Source organism: Lepisosteus oculatus, chromosome 4 (genome assembly GCF_040954835.1).
Source record: "Lepisosteus oculatus isolate fLepOcu1 chromosome 4, fLepOcu1.hap2, whole genome shotgun sequence".
Classification (NCBI taxonomy): domain Eukaryota; kingdom Metazoa; phylum Chordata; class Actinopteri; order Semionotiformes; family Lepisosteidae; genus Lepisosteus; species Lepisosteus oculatus.
This window is the reverse complement of record NC_090699.1, coordinates 23,660,420-23,683,292: the sequence shown is the minus strand read 5'-3', so window position 1 is coordinate 23,683,292 and position 22,873 is coordinate 23,660,420. Positions and strand designations below refer to the sequence as shown.

At 37.5% G+C, this 22,873-nt stretch overlaps 1 protein-coding gene across 2 annotated transcripts in view; it reads left to right on the top strand.

The window, feature by feature from the left end:
- exoc6 (exocyst complex component 6) overlaps positions 1-22,873 on the top strand; it is a 64,669-nt gene that overhangs the window by 18,964 nt on the left and 22,832 nt on the right. The window contains exons 6-19 of one of the 2 annotated variants that reach the window (XM_015346959.2): positions 3,215-3,419; positions 4,064-4,222; positions 4,628-4,696; positions 8,507-8,590; positions 8,675-8,721; positions 8,853-8,973; positions 11,163-11,234; positions 11,798-11,895; positions 12,876-12,981; positions 13,343-13,452; positions 17,896-18,007; positions 18,543-18,677; positions 19,390-19,569; positions 20,264-20,293. In XM_015346959.2, coding sequence (XP_015202445.1) covers positions 3,215-3,419; positions 4,064-4,222; positions 4,628-4,696; positions 8,507-8,590; positions 8,675-8,721; positions 8,853-8,973; positions 11,163-11,234; positions 11,798-11,895; positions 12,876-12,981; positions 13,343-13,452; positions 17,896-18,007; positions 18,543-18,677; positions 19,390-19,569; positions 20,264-20,293 — 1,528 coding nt within the window. The remainder of the gene's footprint in view (positions 1-3,214; positions 3,420-4,063; positions 4,223-4,627; positions 4,697-8,506; positions 8,591-8,674; positions 8,722-8,852; positions 8,974-11,162; positions 11,235-11,797; positions 11,896-12,875; positions 12,982-13,342; positions 13,453-17,895; positions 18,008-18,542; positions 18,678-19,389; positions 19,570-20,263; positions 20,294-22,873) is intronic. The other variant, XM_006630384.3, reaches the window with a different exon arrangement.

Below are 22,873 nucleotides of genomic sequence, written 5' to 3'. Positions count from 1 at the left end.
TGACCAAAAATACCCCTAAAAGCCTTAAAAATAATGGCTTTTGTAATGCACAGTTACTGAGAAAAACATGTCCCTTATTGAGTACAATCAGAATGAGAATCTAACAACCCTTCTTCCTTCATTAATGTCTTCTTAATCAATCATAACACATTATAAATAAATTTACTGTTCGAACAGCAAGACAATTGACCTTGTGTGTGCCCTTCTTCACAGGACTTTGGTACACCAGAGAGCTGTCACAAGCTTTATCCAAATTGAGGCAATTAAATGAACACATTTCTCTATTAATCTGTGCGTCACTGATGTGCACTAATGACTCTGCCTGGACGTGGTCTTATTCAATTTCTGTATCTTTAAAATTGATGGTCAAATATATACTGATATTTATAATTTAAGAAGTAAAAGATGTTGTTATAGATAAAATGTTATCTTTGTCAGTGTTGTGTTTGAGAGAGTGTCTGGAAAATCACACTTAAGAGAAAGTACAGAACTGAGAAAAAGTATATAGAAGATTGATGTGGCACTTTGGTAGAACTATTGAGAATAATGCTGTTCTGTGTAATTCTGAAAGTTATTTTTTTTTGTTTCTTTGCTGTTAGAGATTCAAGACCATTTGTGGCCTACTTATTTTTCTTACAATCAATACAAAAGAATAGGGTTACTTAAAATAAATAATTGCAACTTATAATATTTCCTTTGCAAAAGATTAAGAAAGGATATTTGCAAAAAACATTTTGATGCTTGTGTGGCATTATATTGATTTTGACATTAGGACTCAACAGTAAAGCTGAGGTCTTCCTAGTATGTTGCTCAGGATCAGTGTTGTAACCAAACTGGAATACTTAGTTTTCTCACTGGTCCTAAATGGGTTAAATAAAATAAATGATTTTAAATAAAAAAGTGTATGAACAAGTTGATCAAGTCCAACTCGTATTTCTCACTCCCCTTCAGAAAGCCGCATTAGTGATCTTTATCCAGCCACAAGAATGAGTACAGACTGTAGTGCTTTGCAGTTTATGAAAGCTGTCCCAAATGATCAGTTTGCTTTAAAATTTGACTGACTCTAAAAAAAGTGACAGCATAGGTGGACCCAGCCCTTATGAAAAAATAAGGAGGAGTCTGTACTGTTCTTAGCCTTGACTGTCCAAATAGCAGGAATCTTTGGTTTTCATTACCCAAAAAAAAGCTTGATGTAGAAATCCGGAATTGTTTTCACTTGTACTATTCAGAGCTGTACTGTACTTTTGAACTCTGGAAACGCCTTTAGCTTTGTGAATATAATCTTAGGATTTAGCTGTCTGTGACTAGCAAGGCGAGGGGCCCTCTTCACCTGTCTGGCAGGATCATTGCAGGTTTTAAATTTGGAGATCTTGTGCGTTTTGTTTGAAGTTTGGATTTACTGATATCCATAGTAAAAGAGTGGTTTCCTGAGGAAGTTCCTAATTTATGAAAAATGCTTTTTTTTTAAATTTCATTCCAGTTTGAGATTTAAGTTATAAAAAAGGTTATTCTACTGGTTAGGCATATTGGTGAAATATGCATGTGTGAGAAGAGTAGGGGAGGAAGGGAAATGATTCCTTTTTATTTGTGTTGCTTTAGATCAGAATCACATAAACTCATATAACAGCTCTCTGGAGGTCAAGAGCTTCTTTTTTTTCTCTTAGCAGTTAGCAGTAGAAAAACATTCTTGTAAATCACAATTAAAACACTCATCTGGATGAATTTATGCTGGTTTGTACAGACCTTTACTCCCAATAATATGAATTTTCATTTCTTCTGCCAATTCACCGAAAAAAATGTTTTGTGGATATGTGGAAGCTACAGCTAGAGATCTCAGAAGTAAAGCAAATTATTCATCCTCTTTCAAAAACCTCTGTTTTTCTCTTCATGAACTGCTCATATCCGGTGCATTGAACAGGTCAGGAAATTAATGCTTTTTGTATCGTGGCATATTGATATTCACACATGTATTTGCAACATTTGAGGGAGTATCTATGAGCTCTACCACTGATTTATAATTGTGTTTTGACTTCAAACACTTTATGCCATTCATTGAGTTTATAAATTTGTATTTGTTAACAATATTTGTTACAAGCAGCCTTTTTATTGGATTAATCCGATTACATGGAATTCAAAAGCACAAGAAAGCATATTGAATATGGCATAAAATGGTATGCAAACATTATGCAGTTTAAATCCTGACCCGCCACTGACCTTCAAATTTAAAAGGCCTCGATGTTTTATCAGAACAGATGTTAAAAGGGCAAGGTCTTGAGCTGAAGATGTCTGTAATTAGTACGGGACTCTAAAATTGGAATTGAAATGGATTATATTAATGCTGGTCTCAGAAACAGTCGAAACCCTCCAGATGAACTATCTGTATAATTTGAATAAAAGCTTATGATATAACGTTGATGCTGTTATGGATTTATCCTCTATGAAGCGCAATCAAGGGGTACACTGTGGGCTTTGCTCTTTTGTGCAGAGTGATAAGGGCATAACCTATCTGAAGAACCATGCTGCACTGGTATTATAAAAAAAACAACTAGAAACTCCAGAGTTTGCACCGTCAAAACCTTTGAGTTCCCTGCTTGTGCCTGAAAATATGTATTATTTGGGTTCCCTTGTGGCCTTTTTTAAAAAAAGGAACTGTCCTCCAATTCTTCTTCCTCAGAAGATGTCAGCTCTTGTGTTTCACATCTCATGTAGTGATTGCTGAAAACTCATGTTTTTGAAATGGAGAGCTGAAAAGGCACAGCTATATACATATACAGTTCCACCTGCCATTTGTAGTAATATGTAAACAAGAAATAAATATTTTAAAAGCTGAAAAGGTCTGCTTCTTAATTTAACCCCAACGTTAGTGTTTGTATGTGGATGAAATATGAGAATGCACAATAGTGGTTATTTATGTGTACAGTGAGCAGTTTTGGAATTGTGTGAAGGGAAATACTCCCACTACCTACAGGCTTTGGTGCATGCTAGCCAGGGCAATTTTAAATGCATGAACTGATGGTAACTTTTATGTAGTAATGCTTAAAATAAGTGCCTTCATATCAAAGTCTTAAGTTCTCCTTTGGTTATCTGTCTTGTTTCAATTGATTTTTTTTCTGAAGATTAAGAATATGGTTTTCCATATCTTATTGAAGCGTGATAATTTAATTTCCTAGATTATTTTCTATTAATTCTAAAAAGGGTTGTATTTATGTTTCAGATACTATGCTGCATTGAAAACAATGGAACATCTTGAAAATATTTACATTCCTCGGGTCAGTCAGTATCGTTTCTGCCAGATAATGGCTGAAACACTTCCCAAATTGCGTGAAGAAATTAAAGAAATTTCTATGTCTGACTTGAAAGATTTCCTGGAAAGTATCCGGAAGCATTCTGATAAAATTGGGGAAACAGCAATGAAACAGGTGAGGTTTTACATGAGATTAGAGCATTGAGTCCCATGTATTGACTTTCCAAAGAATTCTAAATTATTTAGCATTCTAGGCTGAATACTAAATGACTATGCCTGATTTTTAATTTACTTTCTATTTAGTATTGTCAGTTCCTATTGCTTTATTATTTGAAGCCCACTCTATAATGATTTTTTGAAAAGTCAGTGTGCATGGACTGATTTTTTTGTACTATGGTAAGTTTTATAAACGGTAAAATAATAATATTTTTAATTAGTAACACTTAAATGTCATCTCCTGCTTTTTCATCCCATGATCCTAATCGGCATGTATAGTACCGCGAAATGCGATTGAAAGTTAGGGGCTCAATCTGCCCCTATCTCAGCCTAACATAACATTTTGGTGGTTCACCCATGCTCTCTGTGTCCTGGTGACATGAATCATTTCCAGCCGGCAGGAGTTAAAACAGTTCACAAGAGTTGTCTGCCAACCAAGAACGGAAGCAAGGTGTGACCGGGACTCACACAGGAACAGCTCAGTGGCGTGACTCACCTTAGATACTACATGGTGTGCCTTGCTAGCCAGGAGAACTTTTCAAGGCAGAGAGTGTCATTTTCTAGATCCGGTACTGACTTTGTGTTCTGTAACCGCAATGTTAGGCGCAGCAGCATAGAACCTTCAACAGTGCTGTCCAGAAGCAGGCCAGCGCAGGGTACGGAAAGCCCCTTTACATGCTGAATGGCAAAGGATCCAGCCAGAAGAATGGGATCCCCTCAGAAGAAGGGGCAGAGGAGGAGGAGGAGGACACTGATGAAGAGGTAGTTGTCTTTTACTTTTTGTCTCTTCAAACCCAGAAACCCTCCTCATTCCTCCATACCTTTTATGATTTTCCATTACTGAGGAGATTCACGGAGTGTTCTGGTGTCATAGTCGTTTCAGTAACTTTTCCCAAACCATCCATCTATATCCCTACTGATCATCCATGGTTTCAGAATCATTTATGGAATTATGGAGATTTATTGTGCAGTATTTATTTTATTCTACGACACTTTTCATTCAAAATATGTGCGTTCTGTTTTAGTCCTGTCGTGTATATTTTTGTATATTTTGTTTATTAATTTTGTCATGTTGATTTTTGGTATTTAAAGGTACCTTCTACTTTTTAACTGAGACCACTGTCCCTTGTACTTTAATATCTCTGTGCTTTTATGTTTATTTTACAGGTTTTGACTGCACAGGATCTTGTAGATTTCTCACCTGTGTATAGATGCCTTCATATTTACACAGTTTTGGTGAGTGTTTTGTTTGTACAACTGGCTCTATTAATTTATAGGATCACAATAAAAGGATAGTATTTTGACCCAATTATGAGAGACATGAGAAAAAATACATGAATACAAGAATGTCATTTATGTGATTCCAGTGTAATTTAATGTGGTCTTTTGGAAGATGTGTGAAACTTCTATATTGCCTGGTTGTTGGATATATTGTTCATTGACTGTTTTCTTTAGTGGGAATCTTTAGTGGTTCCCAAACTCTACAGAACTGTATACAGAAAGTGTTCAACATACAGAAGTGTTTAGTTTGGAAACTTGTTTCAAAGTCAGATTTGACTTGAGTTTCATTTAACTCTTAAACCATAATGTTGAAGTAGTGTGTTTCTGTGCTGTTCCTTGCAGTGTTAAATAATAAATACACTCTATTCTGCAATGAAGTGGGAAAAATCACCCACAAATTAGATTGAAGAAAAAACAGAAACACATGGAAACGGCACTGTGTGGCTGTATATGCTTCTGATTTATGTATTATGTATCCACAAAAATACCACAATATTGCATAAATATGAAAATTTGTTTTGCAAGGATGAATTTGCATAATCCAAGGGTTGCACAACCCAGGGAGTGCTAATATCTTTAGTACCACGCTCCTTATTTTACTTATTAAGGAAAATAGAAGTGTAACACACTCAAAGATTTCATAGCAATTCAGCACTATGTATTCATATGTATATAACATGTTTGAAAACATTTACTATTTATAATAAGATCTATACATGTTAAATTTTCAATTTACTCTTTGGATGATTGGTTGGGATCACTTCAATATGAGATGGGGAAGAAAAGTCCTGCAAATCTTGTTCCATGACATCATTTAGATCATTTAGCTTTTAATAGATGCCATTGCTGAGAAATCTGACTCGCACAGATAGAGAAAAACGTAATCAACAATGTTCTGCCCTGTCAAAATGGAAGTGTTCTCCTACCTTCTCCGAAGACAGAAGTCACTGAGATAGATTTTATTGAATACTACTTGAATTTCTCCAGACAGACAGGCAGGGTATTGACAACCAGTGAAAAGGGAGTTCTGATCCACCCTTCATAAATGATCTGATCTGCAAAATAGTCAGTGAAATGTGAGATCACACCAGGCACATGCTCTTTAATGTTAACGATCGGGTTTGACTGAAGCCGTTGTTTGTTTTCCATCAGAAAATCGTCCAGCAATGAGAATGCTTGGAAATTGTTTCGATTTACGTCTGCTAACTGAGGATTTCTCACAAATGCTCTCTTTTTGTTGGTAACTTAAAACCTAAGCCTCATAGACCAGCATTCAGGTTGTTGAGCCATACAGAAATACCAGTTATCTAGCCACTTCTCCATTTTGAGTTTAAACGTTTTGTGAACCGACATTTCAATATTAGTTCGGAAACCATGTTTCACTTTCTTGAGACGAAAATACAATCTTAAGAAGATGAACCTGCCCAGTGTTTTAGGTTTAAAACAAATCTATTCTTTGGTGGCGCTACTGTCTTTAGCCCACCCCAACTTTTTAATTACGTTAATTTGTTCCAGTCACGCAAAGTGTGTGATTTAAGACAACCACTAGATGGTGCCAAAAACACCTTAGGCGGGAGGTAAGAATGAAGTACTGTATATATACCGGCAGACAAATGTGTTTACAATATAAATGCGCAGACAAGAACAGTCCAAACACATCCTGTGATTAAAATTAATGAGTTTGCTTGTACCGCTGACAAATCGTCTGCGTACAACTGATGGTGCGATCACCACTATTTGGAAACCGCTACATGATTTCATTGAAGGTCATTAGATTATATAAGAGTCGGCTTTCCATTGTTTACCCTAGACTTTACTTTGCTATTATTTTTGTGAAATATTGAATTAAATAACTGGAGACCCGAGTGAGTTTTCGACTGCTAAGCCTGTTATCTCATGTGCACTAATCCCATGTTCTTAAAGATTCTGAACACTGGGTTGTCTAATAGGTTTGACCCAGCAATAACCTCTCTCAATAAAAACAAAACATAAAAATGCTAAGCTGCTGTATTCATCTTGCACACAAATTGTGTTGCATTCACCAGGCGGAGGACGAGTCGCTGGTGCGCTGGAAAGTTGAGGCGAGCAGATGGTTTCCCCTGAATGGCTCTGTTAATGAGAACACAGGGATGTCACCAGAGCTGCTCACAATATAAAAAGCAGGCAGGGTGCTAGTCCTTATCAGCACAGTCCCAATGACTTTAATAAGAGGCCATGGCATCTTTCAGCACTTCATTAACTAAAAACCATCAATGTGGGGACTAATGAGCTTTTTAGTCTCCTGTTTCTTTAATCAGCTCTCACTAATGGTGTCAAACATATAAAAATATGCTTATTGATTTATTGAATATTTACCAGTTTTGCCATTTTTTACACTTCTGCGTTATTTATGTGTTTAATTTACTTTCTACGCCAGCATACACCGCAGCAGGGTTGACAGCAGCCATTCAGACTCTTTTGAGGTTGAACCCATTAGGTCAGTCTGGCGGTTAATTTAACGCAGTGGTTTGACCCCAGCAGTCCGCAGAGGCTGAGCCAGTGGTGTGGCTTTTCAGCCCCACGGGGTTGATGGGAAAACGGCAGGACCACATGTGGGCTGGGAGGGCCGTGACTTGACGTGCCTCTCTTTTCCACATGGGGATCACTCACTGCGGAATATCATCTCATTGTTGAGGGAGTGGGTGAAGGGAACAAGAAGATATCATTACAATGGACACCAGTATAGCGCCTGGTTTATAAATCCTGCACTTCTTTTATTCCTTTAAGCATCTTCCAAATGAATGGGATATTTTTTATCCTGTGTTCTTTTTAAATTAAAACAATTAATAAAACTTGACCCAAGTTTATTACTGGTGTTACAGTAATAAACTTAAAATTATACATTCCTGTTGCCTTGGGGCGTTGTTATTCTTGGATCTGGTTCTGATTGTTTGATGACTTGAAACACATATGTGCAGACAAAGCTATATGATACGGTGAGTGTTTAGGGGAGCAATTTAAAATGCAGGATGCAGCCTCTGAACTCCATTAGAATTTATGAAGTTCTGACACAATTTCAGCACAAAAAGCCTTCCTGAGGACATTTTGTGCCAAAATGCTGACGGATTTTAATACATTCTGATGGAGCTAAGCATGTGCCCCTCTTTTTAATTGTTTCTGATCAACTTCTTCCGAACAGCCCCTCATTAACTTTGTGCGTGCATTCTTATTTTCTTTTCTGAATCTGTGAAGAGTTTATACCATTCATTACATGGTTACATTTCCCAGCAATAGCAAGAAAATATCAAGTGCTGGATATGTCACATTCTATTTTGTAGCCGTGCCTATTTGTTTGGTGATAGTTTTGGGGTTCATATAAGTTTGATTTCTGGATCTTTTCAGAATCACTAAAGTATAACTTTTCAGAAGTAATGGTTTGGGAGTGATCAGGCAACTGGCATTGGAGTATTTTTATTATATTTCTGACAGTACTGGAAACTCAAATCATTACTAGCACCCTGCACAAACAATTTCCTTTAAACTTCTGCGTTGAAATTGACTTAATCAATCAGTTGCCACAGGCAATAAACTAGCAGTTTGAGTCACTGTTTTTCTTTAAATGTTTAGATAAGAAATTATGATGGCATACCACCAACAGTAAAAAAACAAATATTGACATTGTTATATTTTCATCTTGCCACTCATCTTTTATAATTTCAAGAATGCATTTTCAGTTGAGAATTGTTTTTAAGTTAAATGCTGTTTTTTTGTGTTTTTGCATTATAGGGTGACAGAGAGACCTTTGAGAATTACTACAGAAAACAGAGGAGAAAACAAGCAAGGCTGGTCTTACAGCCACAGTCCAACATGGTAAGCCAGAATTTCACAGCAAATGGAAATTGTGATAAGTTTTTGTATCAGGAATCTAACACCTTGGTGTTTTGTATTTTTCAGCATGAAACCGTAGAAGGATACAGGAAATATTTTAATCAGATTGTGGGGTAAAGAGCTTTTCTTTTAATATTAAGCATATTAAATTAATAAGCCGCCATAACTACAATGCACTGATGTTTTTCTCTGACGAGATGAGGGAAGTATCGACTTCTTGTTGTTTATTTTATGTTTATTTTAGATTTTTTGTGGTGGAGGATCACATTTTGCACGCAACACAGGGGCTGGTCACCAGAGCCTATACCGATGAACTTTGGAACATGGCGCTCTCCAAAATCATTGCTGTGCTGAGAACCCACTCGGTAAGTGACGGAAGCTTGTGCATCTTTCCATTTCTGCTCAAAGGATCTGCAAGGGGGAGGAAAAGATCAGTGTGTTTTCTAGAGTGGGTTTGTGTCAAAATGAACAATTACACCTCCACCACTGTGGCTTTTTGTAATTAAAAGTTAGTTAGACCTGGAGCATGGCCTGCCAGGCCTTTGTTTTTCCCAGTGGTTTCAGGCTGTGAGCCACAGCCATGAAGTATTTGCATAATCCTCCAGTGATTTACAACTGACTGGGCCCTCCAAACATGCTCTTAGTCCAGCAGTTTAGAATATTCAGAGTTAATCTGCTGTTATTGTTGCAATCTGTCCTCATTAGTCTCAACTGACCTCTTCATTAGATCAGATTGAATAGTTCAGCATTGAAAGCACCACCAGGAAATAGTTCCTAATTATCATTCCAAATGCCTTGTTTCCAAAATAAACTCCACCAAAAAAAAGCCTCCTTTTCTCTCCTCCCTTCAAGACCAAAAGAATGTATTTGCAACACAGTAGCATCACTTCAACCAAAAGTCTTGTTGAGTTCCCTGTAAAAACACAGAGCAGATTCATAATGGTATTGTGACAAGAGGTAAGGTACCAAGTGAACTTGATATTTTTGGGTTTGGTATATAAGATGTTAAACATATTCTTTCACATTGATTGAAATCTGTTTGGTTTTCTAGAAGCAGGCTCAGGATAATTGTACCTGTTTTGTATAAATGAGATAGGTTTTAAATGTGTGTATTTAATTATAAGACAGGTAGAGGTCACTTTGCCTTTGGCAAGTATGCCTGTAATGTCTAGTTTTGTATGAAAATTGTGCAGTATTGGGAATGTATTAAAATAATCAGTCTATTAAAAAGTCAAGTTGTATTCTTCGTACTTAATGACTGCTGTGCAGCTTTTGCTCATTGGGCATGTTCGGCAAGTAGACGAATGTTTGTCAAAACACTTGTTGGCAGACACAGGAGATTTGTCTTTTGCATTTTCCTTGTAAAGGAGATGTGCAGGTTTCTGTAGAGGTGGATAATTTTAAAGCTTTTGTGCATCTTGTTGCACTGTAAAAGCTGTATTTGGACAGTTTAGAGCAGAGGACACAGGGCATAAGGATTCAGGACCACAGCCATTTCCGAGGGAGTGTGAAATGCTTTGTGTGATGAATCCATAAACAGTGGGAGTTATTGCTCCAAGCAGTGTGGTCTGAGACATGGGATGATGCTGCGTGTCTCAACCTAGGTCTTGGTCATTCATGGTGATGATTTACGGACTCTCCGAGGTTGCCTGTCTGACAGGTAGGGGGCAAAGAGGCAACTCTGGGGTCTTGTGTAAATGTTTGGCTTGAGAGCTTTTCAGGTTTTAGAGCTGTAAATCAAGTCTGAAAGGCTGAGCAAAAAAAAAAGATTTTTCTGAATTAGAAGGCCAACTTTTTTTTACCAAAAAAGAGTTATGGAATTCTACCAAGACATGTATAGTTCTTCAATTTTAATTTATCCCATTGTGTGGTGAGGACACTGGGTTTCGAAGAGTTATCTCCAAATGCATGATTGCAGTTTATTGTGGGTGACAGTGGTACAAGTAAAACACATGTCCACCACTCTGCACTAGCCATTGTTTTGTGCAGTAAACAGTAGTCATGACCAGACCTCTGCAAATGTCAGGGGAGGCGGAGGTGATGATAGCCCCAGTGTTTGTGTGTGAGGACTGTGTCCCCCGAAGCAATAGTCTTTCATACAGCCCGCTAGACAGGAGGAAGGTAGAGCACAAACCATGTGGAGCTCTTCATCAGGCCCATCTGTCGGCACCTGAGAGCTGGGTCATTATTTCACTTGGTTCCTTAACTGCAGAAGTGATGTTCCATCGCCCAGATTCTTTCGTCCAGCTTGGCTTCGCATGCTTGTATAGGTTAAAAAGACATACAAGGTATTTGTTTCTGGTGGTACCGTTATTAATTTGAGCTTATTGGGAAAATGATTTAATAGAGAAACAGTGCATTGATTATATTTTTAAAATGCACTGAATACATTTTAAGTTTCATTTTGATTTTTTTTTTCAAATAACTGCTTTGGCAGGCCCCCACATTGTCAATGTGAATGAAACTTTGTCAAAAGTGTAAGCTTTAACAGTGTGTGGTTTGATTTAATCAAATTTCTGTGGTCGATTTTGATTGCCTGTTATGTTCCCTGCAGTCCTATTGCAATGACCCCGACCTTGTCTTAGAGCTGAAGAATTTAATTGTCATATTTGCAGATACTTTGCAGGTTAGTACAAATCTCTTTTTGAAAAGGTTCATGTGAAATCGGAACAAGAAATGAGTTTTTTAAATTGTACTGAAATCTGTATACAAACTTGAAAATTATGTTGTGAAGTGATTTTGATTTAAAGGCTTTTGCAAGTCTTTGGGTTGTGGTTTCTCAATCAATCTTGACATTGCTGAACAATGTCATGTGCAATGAAATGCATGTATTTTATGATTTTTGACGACTATTACACTGAGAAAAATCAGGTGCACAAACTTATTTTTCTGGCCTTGGCTGTTGTGAATGTGAGATCACACAGCAAGCAGCAAGCCTGCCATCAACACATGCACCTGTATTTTCACAGGTCTTGTCCTGTTCCCAGTGTTAATAAGACTTTTGAATTACAGAAAACAAATGGGCTTTTATAAGGTATTCGCCTGCATGCAGTGATTTGCTTTGCAAGTCACTTGCAGTATAATCTTTCTCATTCCATGTCACCTTGTTTTATAACCACGTTTGTGTGTAATGCACTATGTCGAGTATTATTTTGTGAAAAACATTTTTAATTCCTATCCTGTTTGCAGGGCTACGGGTTTCCTGTGAGCAGGCTGTTCGACCTTCTGTTTGAAATACGGGATCAATATAATGAGACCTTACTGAAGAAATGGGCAGCTGTGTTCAGGTTAGTCAGCACATAGTGCGCTAAAACGATGCGTAAATCTGTTAAGATCTAAGAATCTGCAAGTGATACATTTTGGGTCTGTATTTGCAATATATGTGCATGATGAGCAGTTGAAATAAAGCAGAGCTTTGAGCGTTCCCTTAGGTGATTTTCAAAGCGTGTTTTGATGTGAGATTTGCTTTCAGATTCATCACAGGGTCCATTTGAGGACAAAGGGGCCTGTTCTGTTCTTTTTTTCCATTCTTCCTTTACCCCAACACCCCCCCCCCATCACCACCACCACCACCCGTCCCCCATCAATTTCGTCCCACCTTTCGCCATTCGTGGGGAACCCCCGCCAGGCGTGGTGTTAGACTTCAGTACAACACGGAATTCCGGGGTACCATATGAAGAGCCCTGCACAGGACACCAGCAGAGTTTTAGTGTTAAGCAGACCGTGTTACTAGGGCTACGTGACCCCAGACCTGGCCAGTTTAAGTATTAATGCTGAAATCGGCGGCGCGGAACGGTCCACAAAGATTCTAATTGACAGGCGACGTTTTTTTTTTGTGCACATGTCCAGCTGAGACTTCTTGCAGGCTTTCTTATTACAAGGCTCTGTGTGTCGTATGACCTATTATGTGCTTCACCCCAGCTGTGCACGCATCTCGGGCGCTTAAGGCGCATACCCGCCAGAGATTTTTTCCATTTAACACATACTGAACAAAGCCAAATAAAAACGGTATTAAAAGGGATTTAGAGCACTCACGTCGAACTTATATTGCACTCACATGCGACACAAAATAAGTCGCATTTTTCTGATGGCTAAATTCTAACCGTTAATGCTTCTATGTCTGCCTAGGATGGCTCTGTGGCTTTATGGTTTTCAAACTTAATATTTATAAGAATCATCAAATTGCTTCACTTTCAAAACCCTAAACTCATTTTCAAAAAATAAATGAACTCATGTAATGGAAAGATAAGGCTGCATCTATTTACAGGGAAATATTTGAACAGGACAACTATAGCCCAATCCCTGTAGAAAACGAAGAAGAATACAGAACCGTGACTAGCAAGTTTCCGTTCCATGATGCAGAAATCGAAAAGGTATGTAAAATGCTCTTTGCCTTTAAGATTGCCCTGCTAGATTACAGTTCATACTTGCTGGTTATATTTTAAACGTTAAAACACTGCAGAAAGATTCAAAGTGTAAAGAAAACAATACGGAGTCTAGAAACTTAAAAGAATTTTCACAAACACCGAAGCAAAAGCTATGCATAAGTATGGTTATTCGAAACGTATTATTTGTTATTATTATTAAGCCTAGAAAATGCTGTATTTTTATTTGCTGTTTTTATTAAATACTTTCTAATTGATTTTAGCTGCACTGTAGTTAACAGTATTGGTGTTAGATTTACTGTACTTTACTAAATCACACCTTCATGGTTTCTATCTTTTTTTCTAACAGCAACAGTTTCCAAAGAAGCTTCCCATGTCTCAGTCAGTGCCTCAAATCTACATTCAGGTGAAAGAATTCATTTATGCGAGCCTGAAGTTTTCAGAGTCCCTGCATCGCAGGTAAAAACAAAGTGATTACATTTTTATATTAATATAAGGTGATAAATATTTGTGTTTAAAAAAACATAACATTTTAACTTATAATCTATAATAAAATTGTCTGGTGTAAAGTGGCAGACATACTGCCATATAATATATTGTTTTCCAGTGTATCGCTCCATAAACAAAAAAAAAATCATGAAATAATCAAGAGATTTCCTGTAGTTGTCATTTATTTACAAAAACCAGGTGACTGATGGATATTCAACTCTACTAATGGAAACTTATGTTAGAATATTAATAATAAGATAATTACCATATTAATATTAACGTGTAAATGAAAATTGGGAAAGAAGCCACTAAATCAAATGATATAAAATCTGTTTTTCCATCTAATTTGTATATGTTCTTTGGTGAAATATAGAAAGTCCTTCAATCCCAGAGCACAGTATTATTCGGCTGACTCCAAGATAAGCAGAGTCTATGATCATAAAATGAGATGTGAACGGTGAAGACAACTTTTAGACAATGCTACGAAATCTGTTGTTTGACCTCTTCAGGGTGCAGTGCTGTACATGTGATTTCGTAATATATTCTGAGAAACTCCTGGCATTTTATAGAAAGGTTGTTGGCAGTGCAAAGCTTCCCAATTACTCTGAGCTGATTTTGTTTTCACAGAAGAAGCAGGTGATAGCAAGGGCTTGGATATTCTTTCTTTAGCATGTCTTGTCTTGTCACTTTTAGGAGCAGTAGAATCCTATTCAAGTCCCAGACAATGGATTATTAAAAAGTCATTGGAAGTCTGTATGTTTCAAACTGCGTTGTTTGAAGCTGTCGAAACCAAAGTCTTGGAAGGAATGACGCTACATGCTGTTGTGAATGCTGTGGGAAAATATGTGAAATCTCTTATAGACCGATAGAAACTTCAGTAAAACATTACCAACTTTTGGACAATATAATTTTTTGAAAAGCAAATGCTAATAGCTACCAATTTAGAGTAGGTCTAAAACATATTTTCTCCAGCTGTAGATTTCAAAGGAACAGGCTGTTTTGTTACAGTAAGTAAAACTACCAATAAGCAATTCAGGCACAAGACTGAACACATCTGATTTATCATTTGCTCGTAGGGTTTTTTTTTTGTAGGTGACATTGAGCTGCCTTTTAAAAAGTGTAATGCCTATTCTTTTGTAGTTCAGTACAGGATTAGTGTGTCCATATTGTGTTCTTTTCCTGCTGCCCCCTTCAAATGATCATGAGTTTTTGGGCCCATCATTCCTCATGCTGTCCAGTGATCCCTGTAACCCAGTGTGGCCATCTTCTAAAACACCTGGGAGCAGCTGCCAAAATGTCTGGAATGGTGCTGGACAGCAAGAGCCAACCAGGCCTTTGTCTGGGTTTACTTGGTTCTTCTACTCTCCATACCTCCCAGACCTTTTTAATGCGTCTGTGTTGTTATTGCTATTGGCCAGAAAAGGTAGCTGTGCACTTACAGAATAGGTCTGTGTCTTTACTGTCTGTACTTCAGTCTATCAGAGCAGCAGAATTTCAGATTATCCTTACTAATTGGTTTGGGACACCAGATATATATGGCAATGAAAACATCCTGTTGGGATACGAGTGTGCCCGTTTTGAAAAACCCTCCAAATGTAACAGTCATTATAGGGATCGAGTTGTGTTATTCTTGTTAAAGTGAAATTCTCCGTGGATTTTCAATAATCAGTACCTGATCTGTTGTATAGTGGGGATCAATACTGTAAAGGGTGGCCTTCAAGGAAAAACGGTTTCTGCTGCAAGTAGCGTAGGTGGACCAGTAGGTTTATACTCTTTCCTCTGGGCCAGAGTTTTCAAACCAGTGCCCCAGTACTAAACCTTGGGACATGATGAAGGAGGCGGCATCCTTCAGATGAAACATTAAACCCGAGTTGCTCACTACTTGGCCCTTAAGGATCCCATTGCAATTACTTTCGAGAGTGGGGTTGTAAACCCTGGTGACCTGGCTGAATTCCACTCACGCCTTGTACAGCATACCCTACCCCAATGTACCTCCTTAACACTGAGGCAGCGTCTCACCCTTGCTAACGATCTGTGCGTAGTCTGCTGGGATGGGAAGGCTGCCCTGCGTACCCCTGGTGTAAAGTAAAGATTTAAAGTCCTGCGAGAAAACATGGGGTGAGAAAACACTGTATATGTGAATTGATTAATCATCGCACACTTTTAATTACGTTTATAGATACAGCTGTATATGTTTTTGTACAGACCAAAAATGTTTACAGTTTACATAATAAACATTTATAAAATTAGATTTAAAAAAGTTTATATTTTGTCTTGCTTATATTTGGAATACACTATTGTTTTTAGAGGCTTATTTAAACTGATTGGCCTTTTATTGACTCCTGTCAGGGTTTCAGAAAGATTATGAGGTTGTCGCCTAGATACTGACTGTTTCTTTACGCGTTTTTGCTCCACAATACATTTGTTTTGGTTTGTCAGACTTTACAAATCCAGTGTAGCTGCTTTTAAAAATATTTGACATTGGGTAGCATTGTTAATTGTTCCTTCTTTTATTTAATTGAATTCATCCTTATTCTGTATTTAAATTGTCCAATTAAAAAGTAAAGTGAACCCCCCCAAATAGTATCAATTAGTAAAAAGTTTGAACTTTTGTCATTCATTAATAAAGGTGCACATCATAGTTGAAATAAAGATATCTTTGCTTAGATATCAGCTTTGTTAGCTACAATCTGCAAGTTTTTAGCACCTCCTAGGCTCTGTCACACCCAATAATTAATGCAGCTGACTGTTGCTTTACGCTTTGCTAATTGGTTGTTTGAAAAGTTAACACTTGGTAATGACAGTCTTCTTGGCCTCATTTATAAATGTTTACTGACCTGCCCACTCCCTCCCAGTAAACAAGTCACATACTCGACTCCAGTCAGTAAAATCAACAAACAACAGCAGCGTCATGCAAGCACAAACAGCCATCATCCCCCCCGTCAGCTCCTCCTTGGGAGCTGCTGTTTGTGCATAAACGCCCAGCCTGGTTTTGTTTCGCTCTCTTGCGCTCTCTTTACAGCAGTACAAATCCTGATCATACTTTCCGATTTATTTGTGACATAAAAAATGTAACTAGAAACCAGGGGCAAAAACCTGCAGATCTTAGCCTTCACTTTTTGAGGGTACACTTTTTGAGGGAGTTACTGTTGATTGTAGAAATCCGTAATGGAAAACCATTACTTTCTTGGAAGAGTTTTTAAGCATTTTTTTTTTACCTTTTTTTAAAGATCCCTTTTTCTATATGAGAAATAAATAAAATGTCTGCATACACAGTGCTTGTGTGCTTACAAATGTTAAATTTCATATGAATGGTTTTAAATGAGAGAAGGGCAGCTGTACTTGTAGTTTGATAGTTGGTGGTTAATTGATCTGCGGATCTCATCCAGCTGCTTCTTGAAGGGTATCAGCTTCCACAACATGGATGTTGTTGTTGTGGATATTCACAACACTATGTGAAAAGAAGGGCCTCCTGTTCTCAGTTTTAAATATATTTCCACATGGTTTCCACTTGTGTCCTCTGGTTCAAGTGTCGATAATTCACTTGGATCCAAGACTGAATATTTAGATCAGGTCGGTTTATAGTCTTCTCTGTTTAAGGCTAGCTTCGGTTCTTCCAGAACATTCCCTCAAGCCCAGGAATGTATATAGTTGCTCTTTTCATGACCGATTTGCATTATTTTCTATAATGTGATGACCGAAATGGTATACAATATTCTAAATTAAATAAAACATTGCTGAGTGCTCAACAGAACTTTTAAAATTAAACTCTTCCTGAAGGGAATCTCTCTTTGAAAGAGTTTTCAACCTTGTAATATAACTCTAATGTTCATTTTGTAAAATACCCATTTGAATCTGAATAGCTATAACTGTACGACAGAGAAATGAGTTGAACCTGCTTTTGTTTGTATGTGTATGTTCTACAGTCATCTTAAAATAGTCTCCTAACTCTCTGGTGGAAAACAGCTTCCTTAAAAAAATAATTACTGCAGTTAAACCATTTTATAGCAAAAGAGAAAGGAAAGCTGAAAGACTTCCCTTCTCTCAATAGCAGGAGTTATGAAACCCCTGTAGTAAAATAGTTATATTGAATTTCCTAGATTTAGAACACTGTGGCCTTTGACTCCAATGGCCATGGTCTCCTTCTTTTAAGAAAAGTCTTTTGATGAAGTTGTTTACTAGTTCACGGTGTTCCTGTGTAATGCACTAATATAAGGCTTCATCAGTCCACATGGTTTCAAACTTAGTGGTGTACTTTAGTCTCTTGAAAACACCCTTATCATAATACAGTTAGGTATTTTAATAATGTTTTTGTCTTTTAAAGGAATATAACCTTTCCCATTCTGTCATCTTTACTTCGTCTGAATGAAATAGATCGTATTTGGTTTTACTTAAAAGTATTTTCAATTCTAGTTCAACAGAAATAGATGACATGCTACGGAAATCCACAAACCTGCTGTTGACCAGAACCTTAAGTAGCTGTCTTCAGAACCTCATCAAAAAGCCACATATAGGTTTGACAGAGGTATGCTGTTTGCATCTGGATTTTTATTGTTTTACTATTATGTCTGAACAGAATATCATAAGTATTTGGGTAGAAATTGGAATTTTCTGTTAGAAAAGAAATATGGTGTGACAAAGGCATCCTTTTATTTGTCGTTAGTATCAGCGTTTCAGTTATTTCAGAGTGGATTTGTTCACACAATAGCTATAAACTAAAACACTTAGTATAATAAGAAGTTTGATGTAGATGATAAGAGGCAGATTTAAAGTTTGATTAGAGTTACTCTGCTCTGGGTTATCTTGCGCCCTTTATGAAGCCTCACTTAAAAACATATCGCTCCTCCTCCAATTGAGGAACAATGTGCTTTTAATTTGAGAGTGATAGTTTGCTTCTACCATTACAGAACCTAAATAAAGTTAAGTACCATTTCCTGCAATGCAGTTAATCCCGGGAAGTAATTCTCTGGGTGGTGGCTGCTCTGTGACTTTAAAACCAGGTCATGATACAGATAGGAGGAGGAGAGAAATAACTTGATGTTGTTTTTTGTGCTTTGTAGCTGGTTCAAATCATTATAAACACGACTCACCTGGAACAGGCCTGTAAATACCTGGAAGACTTTATAACGAACATCACAAATGTTTCCCCAGAAACCATTCACACTACGAGGCTCTATGGCCTTTCCACGTTTAAGGTATGCAAAACAGCAGAAATGTGTTCAATTATACCTGGCACACTTAGTCATTTTTGCACAGTTTGTGTGACCCTACAAAATGCACAGGTCCTGGAAAACATGAGAACAATTACTTGCAGTGTCTCGGCAACAGAAAAATAAGTTAACGGGAATGTCACAGACTGCAGATTGTAAAACCTGAACAACTACAAATCTGCAAAATATGTATACATACAGTAAATGGCCAAGCCACATTGTGCCTGAGGTTGTGTATGCATGCATGTGAATTTATATGAACACATGTATATCATTTCTGTTTATATGTGGCTTTTGTAAAAAAGGTAATTTCCATCTTCCATTCTGAGAACACTGCATAAAATGAGGCTTGGTAGTACATCAGGTACTCTTGAGTTGACATTTTTGGAGATACTTTTTTCTGTAATACTAAGGTTTTACTGTTCATATGAACCTGGTGTTCTTTTTTTTTAAGCTGTCTCACACAAAAGTATGCAGATAGAACACACGCGAAATAAGTGGTCTATTTAACAGTGACAGTGATAAAATGTTGCTATCATTGTCACATCTCAGATTGAGGCTACTTTAGTAGTTCTATGGCAAACATTAGCAAAATCCAATAGAACTGCAACCTAAGAAGAAATATTGCATCAGTGTTTAATATGATAAGAGTAAGATTGAAGGTGATGTGAAATAATAAAATACCTGTTGTATTTAGGATGCCAGACATGCAGCAGAAGGAGAGATCTATACTAAATTGAACCAAAAGATTGATGAGTTCATTCAGCTAGCGGACTATGAGTGGACCATGTCAGAATCTGATGGAAGAGCTAGTGGATATCTAATGGACCTCATCAATTTCCTCAGAAGCACATTCCAAGTCTTCACGCACTTGCCTGTGAGTATATTAAGTTTAAAACTTTGTCAGAGAACTTGAAATTGTCATAGAACTGCTGCCCTCCCTTGTATTATTTTTTAATGCTAGGTGGTCGTTTTTAACACGAAACCCTGTTTGTGAGGTTAAGCCTCATTCTGCAGTGAGGGAGTTGAAGAATAGTATTGTGCTTTCCTGGGAGGGGTTTTTAATTTAACTGAAAGGTATCTTCGGATTTCCAGGCAGCACAATCTTTCAATTACCTACATAGGTGGCTTTTAATCCAGTTAGAGCAATCCTCAATAGGGGGAAAAGACAATTATACTATTTAGTCCTTTATCCTTTACAATATACCTCTGATCCTATTGCAGACTTAACTTCCTAGATAAACAGGAAAAGAGGTCTTAAGGTACTGAGGTGACTGCTTGACTAATCTTCTAAATATTTATTTAAAATTGGCCAATTGCTATATGGTGCAGCTTCCTATTCTTCTCCACAGGAAGGTTGTCCCTAAGATGTAACATTTAGGTTTTAAAGCAGCTCCGGAGTGTTTTCCCCCCTGGCTAGGGAAATTATTTGTAACATTAAAAGACCTTAAGTTCTCTTAGAATTAAAACCTGTCTTTCGTTCTGCCTTTCCTTTCTACCCATTTATTGTTGCCGTGCTTTCTTTCCCTGTCCGTATTTGATTTTTGATTTCCTTGCTGGGTTCTGCTCAGAATAACAACAATGACCATGCAGCAATGTCGGTAAGTAAACGGCTGTGATGACAAAAGCACAAGCATGCACATTTTCAGGACTGTGGACTGTCTCCAGGCTTATTGCTTTCGCCACGTTTAACCTCAGTGGAGTCGGCTGAATGAGCTCTTCTTAAGTGTTTAATACAGCCAAGTGTCTTTAATCTGTACATTTGTCTGAACCTTGCTTGTTAAGTAGTTTGCGTAACCAGTGCAGTTAAACAGATCGACGTCCATACACGCGTACAGCAATATTTTGGTCAAGGTCACACCCTGTCCTTTTACCGATCTGTGCTTCGAGCGAAGAATGTCTCAGTTTGTCATTCAAACCACAGCAAACCACATCAGCCACAGCTTTGAAAATTTGTTGGTTTCAGTCTAAATTCTGAATGTAAAAATAATGACTCAATTAAACTGCTCAGTGAAGGTATCTAAATGAATTCCCCTCTCTACCTATTTATTTATCCAACTTTATATATTACATACTGTTGTGATTTTATGTGACTCGTATGTTTTGCTTGTGTTTTGTACTTCTGTGGGAGAAGCCAAAGACAAATTTCCACAGCTGTGGACAATCAAGTATCTGTCTATCGTATTTGATGCCCCAGAACCTGTTGACGGCAAGGACAAGCCAAGGATCCAGTATCTGTGTATTCTAAAGAAGAAATAATTAAAATGACTAAATGGCTCTTATAATTTAGAAGCGGATGCTGTATTTCCACATGGAATGGTGACTGCTTTAGTCTAGCCTGAACCCCCTGTCTGGACTCTTTTCACAAAGTTTATTGGCCAATTACTTTTACTTTTTTAATTTGTTTTCTCCATATCTGACTATTTATCAAAATTTGTAATGGGAACTGCACTTCTCATTTCTCATTATTTATGAAAACATTTTTTTAACAGAAATATTGCTGATTTTTTAGCCGTTACATATTTCTGTTCCGTTCATGTGTGTAATTCACAAAAAAAAACTGGAGTGAAAAATCAAATACTAAGAAGAGTGATTGTTATGATTTATGGTTGCCTTATTATTGGTATATGTATTTTACCAGTCTTATTTTGGAATGGTAACAAATAAACTTCATCATCTCATAATAAAGTAACTTCCTCTTGATGGGGTTAGAGGTGAGAACTCTCTTAAAGTTAAGAGAAATGTTAACCCGTTATCTTACTGTGTCTGAGGCACACCAGAAGCTACTTTTAAAAGAAGCTGAGCTTAATTCCGTGCTGAAAAGTGGAAAGGGAAAAAAACACAACCTTGTGTTTACCTTTCAGCATGGAATTAACCTCTGCTTGTTCCACACTGACACAACTCCCCACTCCAACCTCCATTTTACAAACAGGTAAGCAATGCTTGCACAATGTCAGTATTTGCTTGTGCTTGTAGGTGAACACTCCAGAAAGCCTTACATTTCAAGTAAAGACTTTGATATCTGAAGAATTGATATTTAACTGTGCGGGACGGAGAGGGGGTTCTGGGGAGGTTTTTATCCACTGGGCTGGGGGGATGGGCACGGCTGTTGTTCATTGTTTGGGTGATTGGCAGGGAAAGTCAGAACTCACAGCTGGCAGTGAGGCGCTAGTGGGTAAGGGCCGACTCGTCTCCACAAGCTAGATTGAAAATATGTCAATCAAATGGCCGTATAGGCTAGCGAGAGAATGGTTTCCTTACTGACCCCACCAAATGTCACCTCACACTGCCTTTGATTGGCACAGCCCTGGCAGGGAGGATGGATGAAACTGTCACTGGCTGGATAATTGTGCTGCTGGACTCAGCCTGACAGCAGGTCTTTGGCTCTTTAAGTGGATCAATGCAAAACAAATTAGCAGATTGTAGTCATATTTCTCATTCTATAAGCTTTGACTTTGTTGAATGCACTCCATAAATCATATTGACTGACATTCAACTGAATGATGAAAGCTCCTTTTCAGGCAGCTAGTGCCGATTAAGAAAGCTGTGTAAGTTTTCTTTTTTTCTTCTTTTAAAGGAAAAGTGCCGTGAAAGGATGCATATGGTTGACCCTTTGGGAATTTCCTAGGAGCTAAATGTATCTTTGTTGCAATTGTTCTTAAGTTTAAAAAGCTTTTGGCTACTCTAGAAAGGATTTAATGTGTCAGCAGATCTCCTTTTGAAATATAAGTTGTTTGCTAAGGGGTTTCTTCCTTTAGCATTCTCTGGTTTAAGAAGGTTAAAGAGCACATGCCTATTATTGCCTGGTTTTGTGCCTGGAGAATCGCTTGTGTTCTGTCCACAGTGTGTCGAAATCGCAAAGTAGGTATCAAGTGTTTGGATCTTGCTCACAGATCTCAGCTTGAACACATTAAAGAAATGTCATTCTTAGGTTAAGACAGTATCTTTCTCTTTTGCCAGTTTTCGTGAAGGCTCTCTAGCCAGTTCTTTACTCCTTGTGGAACATGAGATTGTATACTGTTTTAATCTTTTACTGTTTTGCCTTCTTATTCTGTATACCAGAATTACAGAATAAATTATGTATAACAAATTCTGTATCACAATGTGACTTTGATTTTTACGTAAAGTCACTGTCAGAAGAATTACTGTCAAAATATTAAGACTAATTAAATTGTAAAGAC